This window comes from Lynx rufus, unplaced genomic scaffold (genome assembly GCF_022079265.1).
Source record: "Lynx rufus isolate CCGP_SWC_20201006 ecotype Redwood Valley unplaced genomic scaffold, mLynRuf1.p SCAF_3, whole genome shotgun sequence".
Taxonomy (NCBI): domain Eukaryota; kingdom Metazoa; phylum Chordata; class Mammalia; order Carnivora; family Felidae; genus Lynx; species Lynx rufus.
The window spans coordinates 97,173,375-97,191,716 of record NW_025814845.1 but is presented as its reverse complement, the minus strand read 5'-3'; the positions used below and the strand labels follow the sequence as shown (position 1 = coordinate 97,191,716).

General features: G+C 35.3%; 1 protein-coding gene across 1 annotated transcript in view; it reads left to right on the top strand.

Moving 5' to 3' along the window:
- The window catches only part of PRSS12 (serine protease 12), a 77,642-nt gene that overhangs the window by 31,400 nt on the left and 27,900 nt on the right, over positions 1–18,342 (top strand). The window contains exons 5-8 of the mRNA XM_047091202.1: positions 527–705; positions 2,429–2,570; positions 5,559–5,755; positions 12,705–12,846. Coding sequence (XP_046947158.1) covers positions 527–705; positions 2,429–2,570; positions 5,559–5,755; positions 12,705–12,846 — 660 coding nt within the window. The remainder of the gene's footprint in view (positions 1–526; positions 706–2,428; positions 2,571–5,558; positions 5,756–12,704; positions 12,847–18,342) is intronic.

Here is an 18,342-nt window from a genome sequence, read left to right as displayed (position 1 = left end):
CTGGAAAGAGAAGAGGCTGGGAAATGTGGTCTTTACTCAGGATAGCCATTGCCCTCCTAAAAATCTGTGGTTCCATTTCTAATGAAGAAAAGGAGAGTAAATATTGGGGGATAACTAGCAGTCTAAAACATTTGTGATGGCCGGGACGCCTGGGTGGCTCAGTTGGTTAAGCGTCCAACTTCGGCTCAGGTCAGCCCATGTTGGGCTCTGTGCTGACAGCTCAGAGCCTGAAGCCTGCTTCAGGATTCTGTGTCTCCCTGTCTCTCTGCCCTTCCCGTGTTCGTGTTTTGTCTCCTTCTCTCAAAAATAAACAAACATTTAAAAAAAAATTAAAACATTTGTGATGGCCAAAAATATAAAGAGTAACAAATGAACAAGAAAGAAATACAGCTAGTCATATATGAGCTATGGGAGTGAATTGGTAAGGGGAAGTATGGATTAATCATAAATATGCCTTTACTGGGGTAAAAGAAATTATGTCAGACTAACTTTTAATGTCTAATCCAGAATTCTTATGTTTGTTCAGTGGCATTGCCAAAGCATGGAACCAGGCATATTTTGGGGAAGGCTCTGGTCCAATAATGTTGGATGAGGTACGCTGTACTGGGAATGAGCTTTCTATTGAACAATGTCCAAAGAGTTCCTGGGGAGAGCATAACTGTGACCATAAAGAAGATGCTGGAGTGTCCTGTACCCCTCTGACAGGTAAGAATTTCACCCCATTAATCTACCAACTCTTGCCCACACCACCATCTGGGCTTACCTTTTTTTCTCTTCAATTTAAGATAATATAAATGAGCATGCAAATAAATCCTACAAATAAAACTAAAAAACAAAAACAAAAACAAAACCCAAATGAACACAAGCTGTGTATTAAAATGGTATGTTCTTATCCATAAATATTTCTGAATTTGTCACCCTAAAGCTATACAGTCCTAAAAATACAATTTTGTTGCAATATATAATGAAATAATCAAATCCAATAATCAAAATCAGTGTGCAATGATAAATTTCATATACTAGGTATATGTTTAGTTCCTTTATCTATTGACCTGCCTTGTCTCAGAATACGTTCCTAACTGGTGAAACCATATTGATGGGATTGTCGGGTAAAGCACACTAGTAAAGGAACCAACTTAACTTGCTCACCTCTCCAACTGTTCCAAATCGCAGCATGCTGGTCAGGATGTGTTATAAGAAGGGCATGTCTGAGTACAAATAAGTGCGTTTGCATATGTACTTACATGTTTTGTGGGAAGAAGGGGGAAAGGGACAGACAAGAAGTTGGGTCATCACAAATCCATTGTTTCTATGGTAAAAAGAACTTGAAGAAAATAAGTGGGGTTTGTAATCTTTCTTTAAAAAATGAAAATAAAAAGTTTGGAGGGCCCATGAAATGCTGAAGTTATACCTTTTTATTTGTATATTTCTATACATGCTGTTGTTTTTATTAGCAGAATAACATGTTTATATACAATAGAAATATAAAATTTATACCAGATTTTAAGCCAGAGAACAACATCTTTTTGGGTCTCCATTTCCTCCTCTTTCAAATGAGTGTAATTTTGTAGTGTTACTGTGATGGTCAAATGAGGTAAAATGTGTAGCAGTGTTTTGCAGACTGTAAAGTATTACATTAATAAGTGATTGTGTTGCTAAGAGACCATTTACTTTACAGATCCCAGAGATTCATGAAAAGTATCACCTTTACCCAGGATTATTTATATGTTTCATTTGGGGATGTTTGGATTATCTTGCATGGAAATGGCTTTTAAATCTACTTTTGGGGGGATAAATGTATTATATATCTGCTACGCAGCTCTTAACAGGGTTTTCTGGGAATTAATTATTCATTGAACTCATAAGCTTCAAATTCAGATCTGTATTATCAATAAAAGAACACAAGTGAGACGTGTACCCCAGTTTTTATAATTTATGAATGCCTAAGGAATAATAAATGCATTGACACGATAGACCACACTTTAACCAGAATAGCTTTTTCTGTCTTTGTATTTCAGTACTTTTTTCATTTGCGGTTAAAATTTTGAACCATTTCCAAGTTTCGATGTTTTCTTATTTTTTTAGTTTAAATGACTAATTTTCTCATACTTCTGGAGATTGAAGCTATAGGAAATTTCCCAAATATTATTTAATCTGGAGAAATCTAAATAACTAGTTTGGAATTATATCAGAGTATATTTTTCTGATCAGAAATTAGAAGTGCAAATAAGGAGAAAAGAATATTTTGTTAGGACAAATATATGTTATGTCATACTTCAGAAACAGTCCAATGACAGATCACTGAGCAGTCTTGAAGTAAGTTAAACAAAAGGCCTAGAGAGAGAGGTGATAATTTTAGTGAAATTAAAATGTTGTTCCTTTTTTGATAAGTGGTTTGCTCAGTCTCTGTGTCTCCTTCTTACCACAGATGGGGTCGTCAGACTTGGAGGTGGTAAAGGCAGCCATGAGGGTCGCCTGGAGGTGTATTACAGGGGACGGTGGGGGACTGTCTGCGATGATGGCTGGACTGAGCTGAATACATATGTGGTTTGCCGACAACTGGGATTTAAGTAAGGTCCATTTTTATGATGCAGCTCAATGCAAGTTACATTTTTTAAATTCTCATTTTACAATCCTTACTTATAATTTCTATCATACTAACAGTGCATGTTCTCTATCATCTGTCTACCTACCTACCTGCCTATTCACCTATCTATATATGGAGTAACTATAAAAAATAAAAATTAAAAAAAAATAACATTTTCTGTGATGACAAATAACCATGTCTTGTTTTTATCTCATTACCTTTCCTGTCACCACCCCTCTTCTTGAGTAATTGATTGGAGCCATCGGTGACTTTTAGGTTTTCTTTGTGTCCATTCAAGTAAGACTGTATGCTTTGAATGCTCGACTTTCGTCTGACGCATCACTGCTATTAGATGTTCTTAGTTCTGACATCATTGTGTCTAAAATTGCAGGCAAGCCCAGTGTCAATCCCTTGCTTAAATGTGATGATAATTATCACTTTTATTTGAGAAAAACAGCCTTCTTGTCATGAGATGACCTTTAGAACTCACCCTTGACCTTACTCTCTTAAAAGCTAGTATCACACTTTGGGCAATATATTTCATGTCACACACATAATGCATTCCAGAGTAGAGATTTCAGTTGGCCTGCAAATGATGCCTTTTAGCTAATATTTGAATGAAGACTATGAATGCCCATTCTTTCTTGTTTTTCATATTTCTGGGTCATGCTTGAATTAATTCTCAGGCTTGGAAAAATTGGCAAAATTATTTCATGCTTGAGACAGAGCTAATTGCATATACTCATTAAACCTTAAAAATATACTTTCATCCAAGCTAGGTATGATCGTGTTTAAACATATTTTTTAAATTTGTCAAAGTAATGTAAAATATTAGATTTTAGAAAATAAAAATTAAAAACTACCCCTAATTGTTCCATTCTTAAACCATTATTATTATAATTTGTGTGTATAATTTTATAACAACTTTAATAGTAAGTACATGCATTTTCTATCCATATTTCTTACCTTTATAGTACTACAGTCATAATTTTTAATGCTAACATAATGCCCATTGAATATTCATGTCATAATTTACTTAATATTTAGGTTAGTTTAATTTTTCCTGTTATAACTAATGATATCATGAAGATATAAATACATATTATTGCCCAATATTTTGAATTTTCATGAACAGTGCAGTTATAATTATTGGGTTGAGGGGTATGATGTACAAACCAAATAAATATTAATGCTTAATTAATAAGAATTATTTAATAAATACTATTTCATCTTTAAGTGAATGTTAGACCTGAGAACTGCATTCTATTTTCACAGATTTAGAAAGATTCATAAATATTATTAGTCACTATCTTCATATTTTTCCTTATTAATAAAAACAACAGAATGAGACTTAGTGTTTCTATTTTATTAATTTTGTTTTACAAATATATTCAATTTTTCTTGTATATACAGAGAATCAGAATTTAATGGTTCAAAAAGTATTCTCACTAATATTTGTTAACAGTTCTATAAGATTGTTTTGGAAGGTAAAATAGGCATGTACCACATGTACTTTTGGTTTACAGGAGAATTTCTAATGCAGAATACCATTTTGGAATGAGGAATGGGTGAACTCTAAGTTTCTTTGCACAAATAAAATCCCAAAGTAAAATGACGTCTTGTCATCTGTTCTATAGTTGATATGGACAGATAGCAATCAGAATGATGCATTATTTGGATAAATGGTATAAGTTGAAAGTGGTAGCAATATGAGATTTAGGATAATTTTTTTTCTAGCTCAGATTTGATTAGTCACCAAAATAGGGGAAATCTTAGAATAATTAATTAAAAGCTGCACTGTTTTAATCTATTAAAATGTTCATCTTCTTAGATAAATGTATCAAATATGTGCAAAGGAAAATAATTGGGAAACTTCATGCCAGAAAGATCTCTTTATATTCTTTGTGCAGAAATAATGAAAGCATTCAGTGAGGGAAGTGATTGACATAAAATTTTAAGAGTAAGAGTTTAATTACATAGACTCTTAGGCCTGAAAGGCACCTTAAATAGTTTTTAGCTCAGTGATTTCTGGAGATTTGGATTTTACAGAACAAAGAAAGTAAAATTGGTGAAGGATGAATGACTTAGTTACCAATTTTTTTTTTTTTGCAGATTTTACCTAGTTCTATAATGTATATATTTATTATAATTTTTTGTAGTGCATTGTTATAATTAAGGTCAATTGCAACACAAAGATAATTTCTTTTTTTTTAATTTTTTTTTTCAACGTTTATTTATTTTTGGGACAGAGAGAGAAAGAGCATGAACGGGGGAGGGGCAGAGAGAGAGGGAGACACAGAATCGGAAACAGGCTCCAGGCTCTGAGCCATCAGCCCAGAGCCCGACGCGGGGCTCGAACTCACGGACCGCGAGATCGTGACCTGGCTGAAGTCGGACGCTTAACCGACTGCGCCACCCAGGCGCCCCACAAAGATAATTTCTAAAAAATTTAAAAATCAGATTTATGTAACCTTATGAAAAACTAAGAACATTGCTATTATTCGATTTTTATGGCCGAAATCCAAGCAAGTCTCATGATGGAGTGGGTGTAGTGTTTGAGGAATCACTGAACTAATATACACAGTTTTATTTTGGAAGGGATGATACCAAAGAGGTCTAGAGAAGGTGATGAAATCAGGTGGCTCTTCAGAGCTGAAACAAGACAACTGTTCTGGTTTTATGGTTCATGATATTATTTCCATTGTCAGAAATTGGAGTTCTATCTTGTTTTGCATTCTCTTTCATGAGTTAATTATCCATTAGGTACCTGTTGAATCAATCAAAAATTTTCATGTGATCGAAATGTGTGCTGGAGTGAACACTTCTCTAAGAACTGTGTCCTTAAGATAGGAGAAAGAACAAATATCCTCCAGAGTCGTGATGCTTAATTAGGTTGTTTGTTTTTATGTTTTGTGGTTCCTTGACACAAGAGACAGCAGTTCCATGCACAGCGTTTATTTTATTGCCACAGATATGGCAAACAAGCCTCTGCAAACCACTTTGAAGAAAGCACAGGGCCCATATGGTTGGATGATGTCAGCTGCTCCGGAAAGGAAACAAGTTTCACTCAGTGTTCCCGGAGGCAGTGGGGAAAGCATGACTGCAGCCATCGGGAAGATGTTGGTATCACCTGCTACCCTGGTGGCAATGGACACAGACTATCACTGGGTGAGGATTGGCCACAGCTTTTGAGTATCCATAATTCAATAGCCCATGCACCTCTATCCACTGGTCCGGCATGTGAAACATTTCTCAGCTTTGGCTTTTTTAAGTCAGTTTTCTAATAATGCTCTAAATCAACTTTTGAGTCTCTCCACCAATGTTATAAAATTTTTGCTCCTAAAGTTACTGTTCTTTACCTAGAAGCTTACATTTCTCACTAAAAATCTTTATAGTCACATGGATCTGAAATATTGAGTGAAGAAGCTATAATGTCTGTTGCCCTATTCATCGGTCCCCTATTCTGATTCTCATTCATCTTGAATTCTAAGGAAAAATTGGGGACAGGATTTTAAAAAATCGGAACAAAACAATAGCTCTCTCTCCTATGATTTATTTCTTCTTTAGGTCCAAGGCCTTGTCAGTCATTGGTCACCAGCCATTCATTGCTGTGTCCTAACCTAGATCTTTCAAATTTCTCAGTGGGTTCCTAAGTGGATTCACTGGAGAAAATAGTCAATCCATCTTTTTAAGGTACCCTGTTACTCTAGAAACCCATCAGTGTCTTATTGTGTTCCCCAGTTCCAAATTTCTCTAGACTTCTGATTGGATAAAAGGTAAGTAGCTCATCTAATAGTCTGGAAATATTTATGGATAAAGATCCTTTTGTGAGCAGAGAGCACGTACATGTCCTTGACAGATTTAATTAACATCTGACTATTCTTAACATCTTAACATCTTTTGAGGATGGCAGAATAAATATGAATGGATAAGACACAGGAAGATATTAAAAAGACTTGTCAAGACACTACCATGGCTCTATTATATATCCAAACACATATTTTTTGGTGAATAGATGTTAAAATAATCCCAAGTGGTCTTTACTTTTCACCTCAGAGTTGAATCAACCCCTTTTGTATCCTTCTGTTTTGAGACTGTGAAGCTTAAATCTTCACATTATAAAATAACATAACTTGTTGAATCTCACAGTATTAACTGTATTGTATATTTAAGTTTGTCAAAGTACATAGTTGATTCCTCCTTGTACTCTAAACTGTGAGAACTCACTGCACTAATCTAGCATTATATCAAGTAGAAATACGATATTTTACTCTATCCCTTACAAGCCATACTTCCAACTTTGCTTTTCATTTGTCCTCTTCTCTTAATCCTTTCTTCTTCTGGGGGATTGTAATCCTCCCAGGATTATGTGATGAAAGATTGTATGTGGTTGGGGAGATAGAACCTGTTTGCTAAAGGGGTGCCTGGGTGGCTCAGTCGGTTGAATGTCCAACTTCAGCTCAGGTCATGATATCAGGATTTGTGAGTTCAGGCTTTGTGCTGACAGTGGAAAGCACAGCGGAGCATGCTCTGGATTCTCTGTCTCCCTCTCTCTCTGACCCTCCCCTGCTTGTGTGCTCTCTCACAAAAATAAACATAAAATTTTTTTTAATTAAAAAAAAAAAACAAAAACGTTTGCTAGAAATGTATACCCTTAGCCCTAGATAGTAGGTATTTCGATCATGGAGTGGTGTATTCAGGCACGTTATTCATCAGTATTCCAGGCGATGAACTACTATAAATATTATACAAAATATGATAATCTGAGTTATCTGAAGGACCGTGTGGTTAAATACATGCATATGGTTAGGCAACTAATCTCTTCAGTTACCCTGAAAATCTTTAATTCTAGGATTCTAGACATATTTTTTAAAAATTTAAAAAGCTGAGGATGATAATTATTAATAAAATATGTGATCATTATTGTAAATGTCTTGAGTCCTAATTTCAGTAATACATTTATTAACTATTCATTTGTCTGAAGAGCATTATGTCTGAGCCAAATATACTTTTAGAATAGAATCATATTACCATTTATCCATCCAAAGAGACTATTATTTTCCCACTTATCAAAAAGGACTACATATTTAAAACAGAAGCTTAGAGAAGGAAATCATGGAATAGTGATATACAAAGCAGCATTTTTAAAAGCAATTGAGATTTTTTTACTCCTTTGACACTGTAATAATGAGCTGTTGGACTATTGCTGTTTTCAAGTATTTAAAGGATAACTTGTGTACCTTAACTCTGAATGTGAATGAAAGTGTTCTCAAAATTAATACTTGTTCAGTAGACATGTAGGTGGAATGCTGAAAAGTAATATTCTAATTCAATAAAAGTAATTCTAATAAGAATGTAGTTAATACTTATGGGAATTGGGGGAAATATGCAGAATGGTAAATACATGGATTTCTCATTTTAATATTGCACTGATCATTTTTTTAAGTTTTATTTACTTAAGTAATCCCTACACACAATGTGGGGCTCGAACTCATGATCCCAAAATCAAGAATCTCATACTCTTCTGACTGAGCTAACCAGGTGCCCCAATATTGCACCAATTCTGTATTTCAGAGTATTATATCCTAGAGAGATTTTATCCACAGTGAGCTGGTCTCTTACCTAATTTTACAATATAAAAATTTGACTTTTAACATAAGCTAAATTTTATCTTCTAGTAAAAATATTATTTTCTAAAAATAATGTATTATATCAATGTTACAGGAAAATTAAAACTTTTGGAGGTCCAAGTTTGAAATATATAATTAAATTATATATTAAAGATACTTAGATGCCCAGAGGACTATTTAGTTTTCCCGAGCATTTTATATTTAAGATTTTAGAAATAAAACATGTATATTATTGCTACCATAATGAAAAGAACTTAAACAGTAAGGTGGTGTTGATAGAATGGCTTTTGTCATCCAGTTTGCCCTTCAAGCATTGAAAATCCAATGATTTTGTAAAATGAAGGGCTAAAGTTAGGTTCAGAAATACTGCATGCATTATTTATACAAAGCATGCAACTGAGGCTTTAAAAACACTTTCTCATTTTTATTTTTATGGTATATGAAAAACTGCCCATAAAATGACTAGAATGGAATGTGGAAATCTAATTCCATGTACATATGTTTACTTAATTTTGGACCAAACATCCCAAAATTTAAAAATTAAGAACTTTAAGAAAAGAACTTCACCTTTTTGGATTTTTTTCTTTGAGGATCACTTTTCTACCTTATTCCTTTTAGAAAAAACTCCAAACTTTCAGATGCGTTAATAAGAAATGTAATGTTTCAAATATACTGTGTTTTGTTACATGGCTAAAACCCCAACATAAGCCATGCATAGGGTAGGCACTTCATAAACATTTGTTGATTTTGATTTTGCTATCTTGATTCTGCTATGATGCCCGCCCCACGAAGTGAGTATGACAGGTACAGAAACCAAAGTGCCAGCAACTCTGGGGATAAAACAAAGAAGGATAGAGAAATAAAAATGGATCAGAAGGATCAAAGTAGGGTATGTTCATCTTGCCAACAGTATTTGCTGTCAGTAAACAAAGGCCAATCTAGCAATGTCATATGTTGTTTTAAAGAGAAATGATATTTTTTCTTTAGCTGCTTACTTCGCCTCTTTAGCTCTAATCAGTTCCGCATGCTTCATGGTATTCCCTAAATCCGTACCAGTAAATCTTAGGGGCCCCGAAGCTGGAGACCCTTTCAGTAACTAGGTGATCTAAAGTGTATTGGTTTGCTTGGGCTGCTGTAACAAAGTACCATGCAGTGGATGGCTTAAACAACAGGTATGTGTTGTCTCACATTTCTGGGGTCCCAAATCCAGGTGTCATCAGGATTGATTGCTTCTCAGGGCTAAGAGGGAAGCTGTGTTCCAGGTTACTCTCCTTGCCTTATAGATGGCCATCTTTTCCCTGTGCCTCCTCACAGTCTTCCCTCTGTGTATCTCACTATTCAAATCTGTCCTTTTTATAAGGACATCAGTCATACTGGATTAGGGCCCACCGTGACGACTTCACAGTTCAACCCATGACAGTATGCAAGGTGCAGTGAGGGCGCTTTCAGTTAAATAGCACCATCTTTTTTTTTTTCAATATGTGTAATTTATTGTCAAATTGGTTTCCATACAACACCCAGTACTCATCCCAAAAGGTGCCCTCCTCAATACCCATCACCCACCCTCCCCACCCTCCCACCCCCCATCATCCCTCAGTTTGTTCTCAGCTTTTAAGAGTCTCTTATGCTTTGGCTCTCTCCCATTCTAACCTCTTTTTTTATTTTTTCCTTTCCCTCCCCCATGGGTTTCTGTTAAGTTTCTCAGGATCCACATAAGAGTGAAAACATATGGTATCTGTCTTTCTCTGTATGGCTTATTTCACTTAGCATCACACTCTCCAGTTCCATCCACGTTGCTACAAAGGGCCATATTTCATTCTTTCTCATTGCCACATATTACTCCATTGTGTATATAAACCACAATTTCTTTATCCATTCATCAGTTGATGGACATTTAGGCTCTTTCCGTAATTTGGCTATTGTTGAGAGTGCTGCTATAAACATTGGGGTACAAGTGCCCTATACATCAGTACTCCTCTATCCCTTGGGTAAATTCCTAGCAGTGCTATTGCTGGGTCATAGGGTAGGTCTATTTTTAATTTTTTGAGGAACCTCCACACTGTTTTCCAGAGTGGCTGCACCAATTTGCATTCCCACCAACAGTGCAAGAGGGTTCCCGTTTCTCCACATCCTCTCCAGCATCTATAGTCTCCTGATTTGTTCATTTTGGCCACTCTGACTAGCGTGAGGTGATATCTGAGTGTGGTTTTGATTTGTATTTCCCTGATGAGGAGCGACGTTGAACATCTTTTCATGTGCCTGTTGGCCATCCGGATGTCTTCTTTAGAGAAGTGTCTATTCATGTTTTCTGCCCATTTCTTCACTGGGTTATTTGTTTTTCGGGTGTGGAGTTTGGTGAGCTCTTTATAGATTTTGGATACTAGCCCTTTGTCTGATATGTCATTTGCAAATATCTTTTCCCATTCCGTTGGTTGCCTTTTAGTTTTGTTGGTTGTTTCCTTTGCTGTGCAGAAGCTTTTTATCTTCATAAGGTCCCAGTAGTTCATTTTTGCTTTAATTCCCTTGCCTTTGGGGATGTGTCAAGTAAGAAATTGCTACGGATGAGGTCAGAGAGGTCTTCTCCTGCTTTCTCCTCTAGGGTTTTGATGGTTTCCTGTCTCACATTCAGGTCCTTTATCCATTTTGAATTTATTTTTTGTGAATGGTGTGAGAAAGTGGTCTAGTTTCAATCTTCTGCATGTTGCTGTCCAGTTCTCCCAGCACCATTTGTTAAAGAGACTGTCTTTTTTCCATTGGATGTTCTTTCCTGCTTTGTCAAAGATGAGTTGGCCATATGTTTGTGGGTCTATTTCTGGGGTTTCTATTCTATTCCATTGGTCTATGTGTCTGTTTTTGTGCCAATACCATGCTGTCTTGATGATTACAGCTTTGTAGTAGAGGCTAAAGTCTGGGATTGTGATGCCTCCTGCTTTGGTCTTCTTCAAAATTACTTTGGCTATTCGGGGCCTTTTGTGGTTCCATATGAATTTTAGGATTGCTTGTTCTAGTTTCAAGAAGAATGCTGGTGCAATTTTGATTAGGATTGCATTGAATGTGTAGATAGCTTTGGGTAGTATTGACATTTTGACAATATTTATTCTTCCAATCCATGAGCACGGAATGTTTTTCCATTTCTTTATATCTTCTTCAATTTCCTTCATAAACTTTCTATAGTTTTCAGCATACAGATCTTTTACATCTTTGGTTAGATTTATCCCTAGGTATTTTATGCTTCTTGGTAAATAGCACCATCTTTAATGGTGTCAATAGAGATACATGAAATTCTATAAATCATTTACATAACTTAGATAAACCTCAGTTTGCTAGAGATCAGTTTCTCAACTTTAAGAAAAAAGGAATGACTTCTATTTATTTTAAATTTTTATTATTTTTATTTTTTAGCTTCAGCATTTTTTAAAGTCTTGAGGCATAATGGACATACTATATTAGTGTCAGGCATACAGCATAATGGTTCAGTACTTGTATACATTGTAAAATGATCAACACAAGTCTAATTAACACCCATCACTTACATTGTTACAAAAAATTATTTTTCTTGTGTTGAGAACTTTTAAGATCTAATCTCAGCAACTTTCAAATATGAAATACAGTATTATTAACTATACTCACCATGCTGTACATAACATTTACATTCAACTTTAGTTATCTTAGTAATTTGTATGATTTAAGCCCTTCTTTTGAAAGCAATAGTAAATGAGAAGCCTGAGATGGAAATTGTCCTTGTTAGCTGCCTTCGTTTTTTTTTCTCCCCACGCATTCAAGTTACCCATGCATGCCAAGGGTATATATGTTTATGCCTTCTTAAAAATCTCTGCTTTGGAGTATAAATTTTTAGCTGTGTTCAAGGATAAATGACCAGACATGAAACAAAAACAACTCCAAGGAAATATCTTTTACTATTTAGAAGGTAGTGGAAATAATAAGAGACTCTTAATGATAGAAAACTAAGGGTTGCTGGAGGGTAGGTGTGCAGGGGAATGGGCTAAATGGGTGATGGCATTAAGGAGGGCACTTGTTGGGATGAGCACTGGGTGTTAATGTGTAAATGATGAATCACTAAATTCTACTCCTTAAACCAATACTACACTATAAATTGAACCTCAATTAAAAAAAAAAGAAGTTAGTGGTAATAAAACCATTCACAAATTACAATGCTAATTATCCATTCATTCATTTATTCATTCATACAACAAACAGCTGTGGCATGTCCTCTATATGTGAGGCACTGTTCCAAATGCTTGGGAATTCATAGTTGAGCAAGTGAGTACTCTGACCCAAAGACTTCAAAAGATATTGCAAAAGTGGATATGGTTTTTTATTAACACTTCTCTCTCATTCACTCTTTCGTATTACCCAGCTAATTTTATAGTTAATTTAAAAAAATGATTTGTATTTTACAAAGTCTTTCATACTTTGACATCTGTTTGCTGTTTTGGCTTTTCTAATACTTTTGAATCATGACTTAGGTTTTCCTATCAGACTGATGGATGGAGAAAATAAGAAAGAAGGACGAGTGGAGGTTTTCATCAATGGCCAGTGGGGAACAATTTGTGATGATGGGTGGACTGATAAGGACGCAACTGTGATTTGTCGCCAGCTTGGCTACAAGTAAGAAAAACCTAATTATTTGGAATGGTTACTTGATGAACATTTCTAACTATTCAGGTTTGTTCTAATGAGTTATTTCTTACCTAAAATTAATTTCTATGAATCAATTGAAAATACTGGCAGCATGCTGACTTGATTCAGAATTGTGAAGAGATACTAATTAGAGTCTATTTAAATTTTTCTATTCTCCTATAAGCCATATACACTGTTATATAAGAAATGTAGCTTTTGGAGTGCCTGGCAGGCTCAGTCCATAGAGCATGTAACTCCTGATCTTAAGGTCCTGAGTTCAAGCCTCACGTTGGGCCTAGAACTTAATTGTTTTATTTTTTAGAAATACGTATTTTATATTTTATTTTTTATTTTATTTTAGAGAGAGGGTGTTTGAGCAGGGGAGAGGGGCAGAGAGGCAGAGGCAGAGAGAGAGAGAGAGAGAGAGAGAGAGAGAGAGAGAGAGAGAGAGAAGGAGACTTATGTAGGCTCTACACTCAGTGCAGAGCCTGACATGGGACTCAATCCCATGACCGGGGGATCATGACTTGAGCTGAAATCAAGAGTTGGACACTCAACCAACTGAGCCACCCAGGTGCCCTGGGCTTAGAGCTTACCTTAAAAAAAATGTAGCTTTTATATAATAGCAAATAATCTAATATTCATAATACTGCTTGTGTCAGGCAGAGGTGTTAACCTTTTCTCTATGATTTAGGTTTCAATACTCTAGCCTTTTAAGAGACTCTGGGGTTATGAAATTGTACTTCGTTCTCCTTATTCACAGTAGTTCCACTCTCTAAAATCACAGTAAAACACTGCATTAGCTAATGCTGAGCCATTGCTTCTAGAGTTAAGGTTGAACAAGGCAGTGCTCTGCCTTCTCATTTTAGCTCTCAATCTTGGAAACAATTAAGAATTTTGTGGTCTGTTAGTACTTTTTTTAAAATTTATTTTGCATTTTTATGCTTTTTTTTTGTTAATCATTTCACTGTTTAAAATGCCCCCTGAACACAGTGCTATCTAGTGCTACCTAGCATTACTAAGTGGAAGAAGGCTATGATTGTGATGTGCCTTATGGAGAAAATACAGGTGTTGGATAGGTTTCACTGAAGCATGAGTAATAGTGCAATAAACATGGCATTAAATAGACTGGGAAAAGGACACTTGTTTCAGTTTGACAGCTGAAATAAACAAGCAGATTATCTTCTTCTGACGCCTCAGCTGGGCAATGCACATTTTTTGAGGCTTTGTGCATGTCTGCAAATGACTGAAAGCACCATGAGTATTGATTTGGCAGCTACAAATATATGTAGCATGTTACAGTATAGAGGATATAAAATTGAAATGAATATTGAAATTGAAATGAATTGATGAACTCATAATAGATTACTAATATTGGTTTGGATTTTTAAAAAATCTTTAATTATACATCTATGCATATCTTAAATATTGATAACTTTAACTGCTTATTCTATGCAGAATACATTTTTCTTTAAAAAATTTTTTTTTACATTTATTTATTTATTTTGAGAGAGACAGAGATAGTGCAAGTGGGGGAGGGGCAGAGAGAGGGAGACAGCGAATCCCAAGCAGGCTCCACACTGCCAGCTTAGAGCCTGATGAGGGGCTTAAACCCACGAAATTGTGAGATCATGACCTGAGCCGAAACCAAGAATCAGACGCCCAACCGACTGAGCCACCCAGGCGCCCCAATACATTTTTATTTTTAAAAGTATTTCTAATTTAATAAAAATTCAAATGTTTTTTCTAAATTTTTAATTCAAAGTTGTTTTTGGTTACCCAGAAACAACTTCAGTTTCCTGCTCAGTTTTGGACCTAGTTGTAATTCCAATTGTCTTATGGTAAATGGGTCCATTATTTGGGATCTAGATTTTCAGTATTAAAATAGGTATATGACACAGATTTTCAGCTTTCAAATTATGAAGGATAGAAGTAAGATAGGAAGAGTTTATGTTAGATGCCTTGGTGAACTCTGTCAACGATTTATTTCCTTTGCTAACTACTTTTCTAACACTCCTTCCTTTATTTGAAAAAAATATATTATTTTTCTTACATTGCATTCACAGTGAATTTATCCAAAATCAGCCATTAACGTACAGCAAAACCTTGGTTTGTGAGCATAATTCGTTCAGGAAACATGCTTATAATCCAAAGCACTTGTATGTCAGAGAGAATTTCCCCATAAGAAATAATGGAAACTCAGATGATTCGTTCCACAACCCAAAAATATTCATATAAAAATGATTACAGTACTGTAATATAATACAAAATAATAAAGAAACTACAAAATATAAAGAAAAATAAACTAACCTACACTTACCTTTGGAAATCTTTGTGGCTGGTGTGAGGGAGACAAGAGGAGGATTATTGTGTAGGACTACTTTCACTGTCACTAACTGCTACCTATTGGCTCGATGGAATCTTCTTCTTTTTGTGCAACTTTACCAAGTTGGAACCTATCCAATGACCTTGAATGAAGCAAAGCATTCCTAAGCTTACTCTTGTATGGAAAAGTAAAGGACTGTCCATAGGTACTTTGAAGTGACAAAAAATACACTAGTCCCGTTATGGGCACCTTCCAGTGTTCTAAAAAATCACTGATTTCTGCTAAACACTGCATCCTGAGACCAAGCATGGGAGCATGGGAGATGATCACCCACAATCCTCCAGTGAAAGAGAACCACTGACTCAGTCATGATCATGTGACATTTAGCATCACGTACTACTCGTGTTGCAGGACATCGCTCGTTTCTCAAGTTAAAATTTATTAGAAATGTTGTTCATCTCGTGGAACACTCGCAGAACAAGTTACTTGCAATCCAAGGTTTTGCTGTATATTGCTGTTTGAGACTGTTTACTTGGCTAACTTTTATTTTTTATCAGAATAATCCAGGAAACCTAGTGTTATCTTTGGAAATAGGAAGGGAAAGATCAAATTGATCCTTGAATTGTGTGTCTAATCAATGAGAGGAAAAGTTCATAAGCATATCCATCAATACATTTTCACTTTAATTTCTTTCTACATTTTTTATTGCTTTTAACTTACCGGTTAGTCCATTTTACATTTAACTTAAAGTTTATTTATTTTGAGAGAAAGAGAGAGTCAAAGAGGGTAGAGAAAGAGGGAGAGAGAGAGACTCCAAAGGAGGCTCTGCATTGTCAGTGCAGAGCCCGATGTGGGGCTGGATCTCACAACTGTGAATCATGACCTGAGCCAAAATCAAGAGTTGTACACTTAACTGACTGAGCCACCAGGTGCCCCTATTTTGCATTTAACTTAAATGGTGAATTTCGGTAAGAAATAATATAGGTTAAGTGAACAAAGTTTGTAGCAATTTTCAATAATGTTTCTGTAAGAATTATCAAGAAAAGCATTGGAAGAAGAGCTTACTGTGTAATTGTTTCTTTAAAATAAAGTCTCCTAATAAGTAAATCAGTAATTAAATGTTATAACAAATTGGATAATCATCTTCTAGTGCACAGGGTATAATTTACCATCAAATAATATTTACATGAGAATCATGTGGCTATTTGATCAATCTAAATACACTTGAATGTTTTTATAATTTTCCACTCAGGGGAAATGGATTTCATGTAAGAACATATATATAATTGTAAACAAGTATGTGACTAGAGAATATTTTTTCCCCTAGGTCTACTTGGAATTGTTAAAAATTCTTTAATAAGGCATGTCTTTGTAGAAATCAATCCAGAAGACTTTTAAGCTGTCAAAAGTCTTGGGTGTTAGAAATAGAAGTTTCAGAGATCTGTACCCCAGGCAACTATATTATATGTGAGGCTTTGGAAATACTGAGGAAATACTCCTTGGAAATACTGAGAATCCAAATAGCATTAGACAGTATTTCCGCAATGAGAGAAACAAAATGAAGTAACAAAACCAGGAAACATGAATGGTAACTAATGTAGATATACTTAGAGTGAACAGAAAGTAAAAGGCATTATTTAATTATGCATTACATGTTACATAATGTCTGACAAAGTCTAGCATATGAGCATATTATTTTTAGAGGGCTCAGAGAGAATGTGTTGATATCAGTTACACTTGTCAAGATAGACTAAATAGCTATGATGGAAATTCCATTCTATTTGAACTATGTGTGAATCCATTAGCATATGTTCTCAAGATGACATTGTTCTTGTACTGCATATTTGTTTTAGTACCCCTCAAAAGAATTTGCAAAATTGTGTGTCCCTAGAGAATTAGTAGAGACCTAAAATTAAGTATATCTAGTTTTTACCTTATAATTAAATAGTTGCAAAGGATATAATTTACTTTCTGGCATATTTGTGTATGATATTTAAAAATAGAACAGTTATATCACTCTTAATTATAATCCAATGGAATATCAGTATAATAGTGACTTGATACTGCCTGTCATCTATTTAAACAATACGTGAGGGGCACCTAGGTGGCTCAGTCGGTTGAGCGTCCGACTTCGGCTCAGGTCATGATCTTGTGGTTTGTGAGTTTGAGCCCTGTGTCGGGCTCTGTGCTGACAGCTGAGCCTGGAGCCTGCTTCTGATTCTGTGTCTCCCTCTCTCTGCTCCTGCTGTGCTTGCACTCTGTCTCTCTCTCTCTCAAAAATAAATAAACTTTTGGGGCGCCTGGGTGGCGCAGTCGGTTAAGCGTCCGACTTCAGCCAGGTCACGATCTCGCGGTCCGTGGGTTCGAGCCCCGCGTCGGGCTCTGGGCTGATGGCTCAGAGCCTGGAGCCTGTTTCCGATTCTGTGTCTCCCTCTCTCTCTGCCCCTTCCCCGTTCATGCTCTGTCTCTCTCTGTCCCAAAAATAAATAAACGTTGAAAAAAAAAAATTAAAAAAAAAAAAAAAAATAAATAAATAAATAAACTTTTAAAAAAATTAAAAAAAAATACATGAACAAGCTCTTCTTTGACCTTGAGAAATTTTACATAGTTCCTTCTCTTGAAATTGTATTTAAAATTTTCCTCTCCACAGTATCCTAAAGTTGCAATGCTTTAAAAAACACGTGTATATGAGTATATACATATATACATACTTATGCAAATGTGTGTGTGCCTGTGTGTATGTGCATGTGTATATGTACATGGAGAGAGCAAGAGAAAGAGAGAGAAATTAAATCCTTCTAAAAAGTTCCTCTTTAGAGTTTATGATTTCTAGTATACAACCGATTAAAGACAACACAAACAAAAATTTGGTAAGTAAGTATTAAATATAGGAAATAAAAACTGAAGAAAGGTCCCATTTCTAACTTTGATGAGTTGGGTTTATGGTGCTTGGTTAAAGGAGACTTCATTGCTATCATATATTTTGAATTGTTCTTTTGACCACTTCAGAGGCTTTTACATCTTGGAGTAATGCATTGTGGTAGGATTTGGGATGAATGAAAAATATGTCTTTTTTTTGTGTAGTAGGAGAGGAAAATTTTGAAGAGAAGTTGATTTTCATTTCAGCCAAACCAGTTTTAGGCGAAAATACACATGTC